Here is a 9,590-nt window from a genome sequence, read left to right as displayed (position 1 = left end):
ATCTGGAGGCTGGAAAACTGGTTTTGATCTTTTTAAATAAGGCTTGTTATTCATGTTTAGCTGTTGCAGTTTTAGCGCATTATAGTGTGTTCCAGTGGCTTAGTCTGTAGTCATTTAGTTGCACTGCTAATCTCAAAGTTGCGTGACTCTGGCTGTTGGAATCTACCAGCTGCTCCAAGGGAGAAAGGATAGGCAGTTTCCTCCTACTGCAATTTACAGTTCTGGAAACCAGCTCTATGGCAGTGAGGTTTTTTTGTGTCAGCTTTGTTATTGTTGGGTGTTTCTTTTAAATGAGTCATTGTGGATATGAATACAGCTATCAAGGTGTAGGCTTTTGGTTCTCACGTTTGTTGTGCCTTCTTTTGCTTAGAATAGATTAATTTCAGTGACCCCATATTGTTTTTATTGTTATGTGCCATCGAGTCGCTTTCGACTCATAGAGACCCTATGTACAACAGCCCTAAACCCTGTTCTATCCTGTGCCAATCGCAGTGCCTCGGACACACCCATCCTGATTACCCCAGTCATTGAATCAATCCACCTCAGAGAGGGTCTTCCCCTACTATACCACCCCTCCACCCTCCCAAGCATAATGTCCCTCTCCAAGGACCTCCTTACAACATGTCCAAAGTATGTCAGACGAAGTCCCAGAATCCTTGTCTCCAGGGAACAGCCCGATTTAACCCTCTCCAGGTTGAATCTGTTTGTTTTCTTGGCAGTCCATAGTATATTCAATACTCTTCTCCAGCACCACAGCTCAAAGGCATCAATTCTGGTACTCTGACCATACAAGCAATTAGTTTAATACTGTTTATTAAGAGCAGTAATTACACTTTCATTAGCTTTTAAAAAGAGATGTATACAGTTCAGTATTTGTTATGTTTCAGCCATAGACTGGTAACTATACCAAATAGACAAAGATAATTCATCTTCCATGCCTTAGGGCAAGAGTTGTTGGTACTAAGCTAGTCTGCTTTCCGAGCACACAAGGATGTGGCAGTGACTTCAGCCACTGCAGCTTAGTACTGAGTGCCCACAAAGTATGTAACACTATACTAGGTGTTTAGAGCTTGCACTGTAAGGAAGTTTGCCTTTTAGTTGTCTTAGCTATTTCCTCTATTACCACATCCAGATAGTTTGCTCTTTGGGCATCTGATGTTCAAGGGACAGGTGAACTTAAATGTGGTGGGACAAAAAGGAATGCAAACTAGATGTGAATATGTAGTGCTATTCTATTCCAAACTTTCTAAGACTTGAAAAAGATAAATCAATTACTTTCTCAATATTTAGAAAATATTTCACATCATTTTTCCATATATAATACCTGGGTTATAAGATCTACTTCTACAAGATTATTCAGAGCACAGAATCAAGATGGACATTAAACTCTCCTCTTTAAGATGAAGAGAGTATGTGTGACAAATAAGTCATTCAAAGCACAACTTAAATGTGCAAGAATATTTTTATAGCATTTATATTGCTATGAAATGTTTAGACAAGAGCCAGGCTCAGCAAATGAGAAGAATCTCAAAGCTTCTTCCTGAGATGCTTCTGTGATAAATGTATTCAGTCAGAAATTGAGACCCATCAAGGAGGAGTAAAGATGTACATGAAACTTATGAGATGTACATCTGCATCTTCTCTCTTACTGGGAACACCATAGGCACTGAGGAGAAAGGTGTTACCTGGATGCAGGCGGAGAGGGACTAAAATGAACTACTTTTCATTGTTTAAAGTGATTCTGTTGGGAATTTTATTTTAGATCCAGGAGAAACATAGGAACAGTGGGATTTATCGTAGAGTATTTCCTATGCTACTTGAGCACTGAATAGGAGAGGCTTACATTAGTGGAAGACTTTCTAAACAATATATTTATTGGTGCTCTTTCTTTTCAAGTTCCTCAGGGGTTTACTTAGGTGCTGGCTGTGACAGAAGCTTTTCTCTTGTATAGATTTCTCAATGCTTATTAAGGGCAGAGCTTTTCCTGAAACACTTGCCACCCTGTGGTTTCTCTCCTGTGTGGGTTTTATCATGTGCACGTAAATCAGAACTCTTACTGAAACTCTTCCCACAGTCAGGACACACATGAGGTCTCTCTCCTGTGTGTATCCTCCAGTGTGCATTATAATGAGAACTATTATTGAAGTTTTTTCCACACTGTTCACATTGATAAGGCTTTCTTTCTGTGTGGGTTCTCTGGTGAATGATAAGGCTTGAGCTCTGATTAAATCATTTTCCACACTGATAAGTTTCTCTCCTGTGTATATTCTCCTGTGGGTGATGAAATTTGAACCGTCCTGGAAACTTTTTCCAGTCAGAACACTTACAAGGCTTTTCTCCAGTGTGGATTCTCTGGTGTCTAATGGGGCGTGCACTACGACTGAAGTTTTTCCCACAGTCAGCACTTCATATGAATCTTCATCTGAAGGGATATCTGATACGTGAGGTGGGAGTTTGCACCAAAGTTTTTGCCATAACTGATGTATGCTCTCTCCCTCAAGTGCAGTTTTAGATGCTTTAGGACTTTTCCTGAATTCTTCTCTAGGACTATCAGTTTTCCTCTTCTCTCTCCTGGAGTCTTTTCCCACATCTTCCTGATTTGCATTCACTCTTCCTGCCTTTATCACGACTATGAAGTGGAATAATTTTTCTTTCAGATCTTGCAAGTAGTGTCCTATGCAGTTGCACTTCCTCAAAATATCCTGATTTGAATTCTTTTCATTTTCAAATCCAGCCTCAAAACCTGATATAAGGATAGAATTTTAAGTTACTCATTTCCTCAATGGTGTGTAAAAGGGCACTCAAAACCTAGGAAAAGCAAGTATTGCAGTTAGATGATTAAAAATCAGGGAAGTAAAATATCAAATTCTTATTTAATAAAACATCAGTGTGTTGTTGTTTTTTAAAAAAAAACCCCACCAATATTTTCCCTACTAGATAACCTATCACTTGCTGTTCACCTACAAAAGGGCTGACTAGTAACCTTTAGCCTATTTGTATACCCAGGGTCTTCAGAAAATCCTCAGCAGAGCAAGGAAACTTAAAACCATCACTATGCTTAGACAGTGAAGATATTTCCCAGGGCTGTATTTTTGCCTATTCTCTGGCCTAATATGCTATTCTAATTTCTGTTCTTTTCCAGTAATTAAAGGGATTAGAAGGGAATAGCCAGGAAAACTACTTGAAAATACCTGTATCTAGAAATCTAAAGCTACTTGGGTCACTTAACCACAAATTCCAGTGTATATTGGGAATAAAAACTGGGTAGAAAAAGACATGTCTTTCAAATAATAATGCTTTCTAAGAGATAACCCTGTTAGGAAAAGACTCTTTAAGACAGTTTTCTCTGTCCTTGGAAAAATAATCATTAAATGTTCCAAAATACCTACTCTATTGCTTAGGTGTTTACCAAGCAACTTTTCAGGCATATTCTCCAAAGAACCAAATGCCAGCTTCTCTGGGCCTAGGATATAAGATTTTAAAGATGTTCCACATTACAACCTTTGGGTCCTAAATTTCCTAAACTAAATTTGAGCAAAAGAATTATTATCTATATTTTTTTTACCCAGAAACTTGATTTTATGAGATTTTCCCAAGAAATAGGGATTAAATGAAATCAAGTATGTGGAGAAAACATGTATTGTGAGCTTCCAAGAAATGTGTTCCACATTTCCTAAACCTACAAAGATAGCTATGATTTACTGAATTCCTACTATGTATCCCCACCACTTATCTTTCAATTTGTCATCCTGTGGTGGCTTTCATGTGGCTGGATGCTGGAAGCTAGGCCACCAGTATTCAGGTGTCAGTAGGGTCACCCATGGTGGACAGATTTCAGCACAGCTTCCGAATTAAAACAGACCAGTTATAATTTTATCACCCACTGGGAAGTACCAGCAGTCAAGAAATCAAAAGAAGTATTGCACTGGGAAAATCTGCTGTCAGGGACCTCTCCAAAGTGCTAAAGGGCAGTGATGTCAGTTTAAAAACTAAAGTGTGCTTGACCCAAGCCATGGTTACTTGCAGCTTGCAGTTACTTTTCCGTTACAGTCTGAAAGTTGGACAATGTATAAGGATGATAGGCAATCTAATTGATGCCTTTAAGTTATAGTATTAAGAGTACTGAATCTCCCAAAAAAAAAAAAGAGTACTGAATCTCCCGTGGACGGCCAAAAGAACAAACAAGTCTGTCTTGGAGAAGTGTGACCAAAGTGCTCCTTGGAAGCAAGGATGGTGAAACTTTGTATCATGGAGTTTGAGCATGCTGTTAAGAGGGGCCAGTCCTTGGAGAAGGGCATCATACTTGGAAAGGTAGAGGGTCAGTGTAAGAGATGAAGCTCCTCAACAAGATGGGTTGACACAGTGACTGTAACAATGGGTTCAAGTATAATAGAGATCATGAAAATGATACAAAAATAAAATAGGGCAAGGTTCAAATCTGATGAGTTACAGCTGACTTGAGAGCATATAACAGTAGGAAGGAGCTCACTCAAAAGAAGAAAACCTATAATCATCTCAGATTGATGCTGTAAGAGATGAGTCACGTAAATGGTTTCTATCCTAACTGCTTTAATAAAAAGGAAATATAAGAGTGATCACTAAGAGAGCTCTGGTGGGCTAGTGGTAAGAAGCTATGCTGCAGTCCCAAAGGTGCATGTTAAATCCACCAGATGCTCCGCTGGAGAAGGAGGGGCAATCTCCTCCTGTGCCAGCTATATCCAATTTGACAGCACACAAAACAACAAGAGTAATCACAAGAAGAATCCATGAAATATGCGTGTATAAGCCAATACTTGTTCTCAATGTGTTTTTTTTCCCTAAATCCCACTTCCTCTCCTTTGTATTTTAGCTGTTTAAAAGTAAAAAGAAACTTACCACTGGGACTCTGGAATAAGACGGGAGCTCGAGTTAGGACAGCCTCTGGGGGTACCTCAGTATCCTCTTCATCACCATCGGAATCGTCTTCTAGGTTCTCTTCTGCCCCTTCAGCTTGCTCCTCTGCCTTCACTGGGTCCCTTGGATGAGACAAAAAATTGTGTCCTGCTCTGGGCTATCACTGGCCAAACAGCAACCGGTACACTCACCAAAGCATCTATGTCTTCAAAGAAGGGACAGATTTCTGGTGCTTGGCCATTCTTGATCTTCTGATAGCGGGTCCGTAAGCTTTTAAATTTAGTCTGGCACTGCTCTGGTGTCCATTATAAGCACTCAGCCACTGCTTCATACAGTTGACTGAGGTGGTGACAATCCTGGAGTGCTTCATAAAACTGTGTCTCACTAAGATTTGCAAGATAAGTCTTGGTCTCTTCATAGCCCCGGTGTACACCTCCCACCAGAAGAGAAATTTTAGTACCACTTAACTCACAGCTTTAAAGCCTCAATTTATCTCTTAGATCTGCCATCTGCAATATGAAGTCCTTGGAGAAGGATATCATACTTGGAAGGGTGGTGGGACAGCACAGGAGAGGAAGACTCTTGATAAGATGGATTGATATAGTAACTGAGGCAATGGAGGTAGGCGTGTCAGAGTCAGTGAGACTAGCTCAGGACAGGACAGGCTTCAGGGCTGGTGTACATTGGGTCGTTATGAGTCACAGGCAACTCTGCGACTCAACAGCACGTAACATGCTGGACTCCTAGTTGAAAAAGTAAATACTTCATGTTTCCTAAACCTATACAAATCATTATAGAATTTTTTCTTCCCTGTACCCTATAGCAGTTTCACAAAAACCTTAATTCCTATGCCTTTCTGTAAGACTGCTCAAACCATCAGTATCATACACTGAGGCAGGTGGTGTTGTTATGGTGTACCATTGAGTTGGAACTGACCTACCTATTTTCAGAGACAGTTTAATCACACAAGAGGAGACTGCCCATCTTTCTTCTGTGTAGTGTACAGCATGTATTTTTCCATCTTTCATGAGTAATGATGTAATGATGGCAGTAACAAATTCTGAGGTGCTAGGCAAGAGTAATGCTGTCTATTACACTTAGTGTCAACTTGACTGGTATAAACAGTCTCAGTGGTTTGTCAGTTACATAATAATGCAGTTTGATAGTTATGTAATGATGTAGTCATCCTCCAATTTTGCTAACGTGAGTTTTACCCTATCATGTCAGTAAATGTAGAGTGGGTGTAATGGCACCTAGCACTTTATTGAAGAGGGAAGAAAAGCAAAGATATATAGAAACAATTAGTCCAAAGGAGTAATAGACATGAGTCTGAACCTACATGACCCTGAATCCAGAAGAATTAGATAGTGCCTGGCTACTCTAGAAGGGACCACAGTAGAATGTCATCTTAGACAGAGAAGAAAACTGTAGAACAAAAGTCAAACTCAAAGAAATAGTCAGGCTTGCTGATCTAAAAGATACTGGTAGAACCTCCTTGGAGCCTGGAACTGAACTCACCCCTGTAGCTCAACATTGAGCCAAATTATAGGTCTATGAGATGAATAAACACTAGAGAGGTACTCACTCCTTAGAACAATTAGATATACAAGATCAAAAGGGCAACATTTGCCCAGGGATAAAGATCAGAAGGCAAGAAGAGGTAGGATAGGAGGATGAATGGACACAAGAACCACAGAGAGAAGGTTGGAGGTGTGCTCTTACAATGTGTAGACTAAAATCACAAGACAAAAATGTCTTGGGAGAAACACTGCCAGTTTTCACTCAAAGCATAATGAAAAAAATATACTTACTCCTCACTTATTGGCTATATTATCTAACATTTTGCATTTACAGCAATAATAAAAAAATCTACTATTCCACTAACTTGTGCATAATGAGGTAGAAGGCAGGAGAGCAAAGGTTGTTGAGGGTTCCCTCCAGAGGAGGGGTTTCCAATGACCTCCAAGGCTGAGCTGCTGCCCCCACTCCCTCTTTAGGGTGTGAACAATGAACCTAGCTGTCTCAGGACCAGTCTCCTCCCTGGCTTAGGCCTCTGGGTAGTGCAGCAAGCCAACAGGCACTTATCTGGGTGCCTTGCTCCTGTGTGGTCTGAGGCCCTTCTGCTCAAGATTGCTTTAGAGTGGGAAGGGAGTAAAAGAAAGAAAAGAGGAACTGGAGGAGGTGTTTGGAAGAAAAGAATGTGAATTTTTTATCATCCCAAAGTAAGCTAAACTGGGCCTGAAGCTTCTGCTGTGGAGGTAGGATGCATCACCAGACTGCCTTTAAAGAAGTCCTCAGCCCTGGTAATTCACCAAACCCAGAGGGTGGAGCAGGGATTGTGAACACAGGGTTTGCAAGACTGGGGTGGAGCCCTGGAGGGATGCCCTCACACAACACATGAAGCAAGTGGAGTGGTTAAACTGTGGCCCTCCAGTCACACAGCCCGGTTTACCAGCTTTCTCACTTCCAAGCCTCTTTCTGTGAGGAAAAAATCCCTAACTAGACCTGTAATAGTAATGAGGACAACAGTAGATCTTAACTGTTATTTCCATGATCATAACTTTAAAAAAAGAAAAAAAAAATCAGACATGCTGTCAGTTTTTGCATAAAAATTGGTCTTTGAAAACTAACCAGTAAGTGAGAAGTGTATGTAAAGTGACAAATTCTCCTCAAAGAGCCTGTAATAATTTTATGAGAAAAAAAAATAATAAAAGGAATTTCTTTTCAGGACTTTTTTGAATTGTCAGAGTATATTTCTTTCAAAAATCTAAATGTTACTCCCTAAATCATTTGGGCTCCCCCCCGCCCCAAAAGAGAATACACAAAGAATTTAGAAAGTGCCTTTTCTGGCAGTTGATATTAACCCTCATTCAGCCTTAGCTGAAGTCTAATCCCCAAATTAAGAAAAGCCTCTTACCACTTGGGCTTCTGAATAGGACTGGTGCAGATGAATGGTTAGAGTCCTGAAGGGTGGCCTCCCTGCGGGCACATTGGATCCCTGTGGGACTCCTCAACTGGGGCTGTTTGTGCTTCCCTATCACACTGCCAGCCCTCTTGCCTTGGCTTCTGAGTCTCAGCATCACTGCCTACTAGATCACAGTGAAATGCTGCCCCTTTCAGGTCGCTACTGGGCAGGGCAATGACCTGGGCACTCATCAGGGCTTCCATCTCTTCAAAGAAGAGACAGGTCTCAGGTGGGTCGCCCTCTTGACTTTCTGAAAACTCTTCTGGAGACCTTTAAACTTGGTCCGACACTGTTCCATGGTCCGGAGGAAGCCATACTCCCGGAGCAGCTCAGCCACTGCCCCATACACTTGGCTGTTTCTATGACAGTTTCAGAGAGCCTCATAAAACTTAGTCTGACTGAGAATTGTGAGGAGTGTTCTGGTCTCTTCATAGCCCCACTACACACCTGCCACCTTCTCATCCTCCAAGCCCCAGTGATCCTGTACTACCCAGCTTCTTTTCTCCCTCCTAGATGGTAACAGATGAAGAGGCATTTGTCTATCTCCAGTATGACTGCCTCTTGGGAGTCCCTTCTCTGTGGAATTCAGCAGATCAGGGATCATGGGTTCTCCTTGCTCTAGCCTGGAGACTGTACCACATTTAGGAAACAGAAATCCTGCTTGCAGGGAAGCAAGCAAAGTATATCATTGTTTGGACTGATCATGAAAAATATCTGAGTTTAGTTCTTTGGGTTTTTATCCAAGAAGATTATTAGGAAGTACCTAGGGAAATGTGTTCAGAAAGCTCAATGAGTTGAAGATAATGGGGACCATACTGAAAAAAATTGGATTTTCAGTGCAGCATGAATGATTGCAAACCCTAAGTCTCTGTAAACTTTCATTAAAATGAACAATAATTTTTAAAAAATTATATTTTCCAGAGATGGGTGATGAGAGAAAGAGGTTCTGTTGTTCAGAGCAGATAATTATATTCCTAGTTGATCCCTGACTCACCTGACCACTTGTGGACAGGATCTATTGGAAACAGTTATCTCTTATTTCCTATAGTTCTTCATTTAGGGCTAGAAAAATTAAATACAGTGATTTTAATGTGGGGAAAGGTATGTTTATTCAACCCAGTCACTTCCTTCCCATTTGGTCAGTTACAAATTCTTTCTGTAGGCAACTGCCCTCGATAAATACTATCTCCTGCCACCATACAACCCCAGACTCCTTATCCCCTCACATCTGGGTAACCAATTGCAATCACCAAAACAATAACCTAACTCTTGTCTACCTAACTCCAAACTCTTCTTTCTCAATTCATAGCTAAACTGCCACCAGAACTTTGCCTTCTCAACATTCTTTCTTAATTAAAAAAAAACCCTCATCAACTCAGTGGATGGTTAAAGTCTGTAAATCACATGGGAGGAAATTACCCTTCTTTCCTGCAGAATCACTGGTGTATTTGAACTTCCAGAGGTGCTACTTTTAGGTTAGCAGCTCAACACATTACACACGAGGCCACACAGCTACCGTCAAATCACTTCCTTGCTCATAACCTTCAACAACTCACTAAATCTTAACCACATCCAAAGTATACTCTCCTGCAGTTTTCAAGATTAGACTTAGTTCTATGTTGTTGAACTTTTCTTTGACTTGCCTACCACATACTCTCCATTCATTTTAAACTGTTTTATTCAGAACACAGCTAAATTGCTATGTACCACTTTGTGCTTTCTTTTTTTTTTT

General features: G+C 40.7%; 1 protein-coding gene across 1 annotated transcript in view; it reads right to left on the bottom strand.

The window, feature by feature from the left end:
• Positions 1 to 1,908: 1,908 nt before the first annotated feature.
• The window catches only part of ZSCAN29 (zinc finger and SCAN domain containing 29), a 15,831-nt gene continuing 8,149 nt past the window's right edge, over positions 1,909 to 9,590 (bottom strand). Inside the window, 12 exon segments of the mRNA XM_006903773.1 lie at positions 1,909 to 2,249; positions 2,252 to 2,313; positions 2,315 to 2,401; positions 2,403 to 2,589; positions 2,592 to 2,696; positions 2,699 to 2,743; positions 4,876 to 5,010; positions 5,013 to 5,055; positions 5,058 to 5,326; positions 7,811 to 7,880; positions 7,882 to 8,099; positions 8,102 to 8,518. Coding sequence (XP_006903835.1) covers positions 1,909 to 2,249; positions 2,252 to 2,313; positions 2,315 to 2,401; positions 2,403 to 2,589; positions 2,592 to 2,696; positions 2,699 to 2,743; positions 4,876 to 5,010; positions 5,013 to 5,055; positions 5,058 to 5,326; positions 7,811 to 7,880; positions 7,882 to 8,099; positions 8,102 to 8,518 — 1,979 coding nt within the window.

The sequence above is a fragment of the Elephantulus edwardii genome, unplaced genomic scaffold (genome assembly GCF_000299155.1).
Source record: "Elephantulus edwardii isolate Elephantulus edwardi_28Jun2011 unplaced genomic scaffold, EleEdw1.0 scaffold00026, whole genome shotgun sequence".
In the NCBI taxonomy this organism is placed as follows: Eukaryota; Metazoa; Chordata; class Mammalia; order Macroscelidea; family Macroscelididae; genus Elephantulus; species Elephantulus edwardii.
The sequence above is the reverse complement of the archived record's forward strand: the minus strand, read 5'-3'. Positions and strand labels throughout refer to the sequence as shown.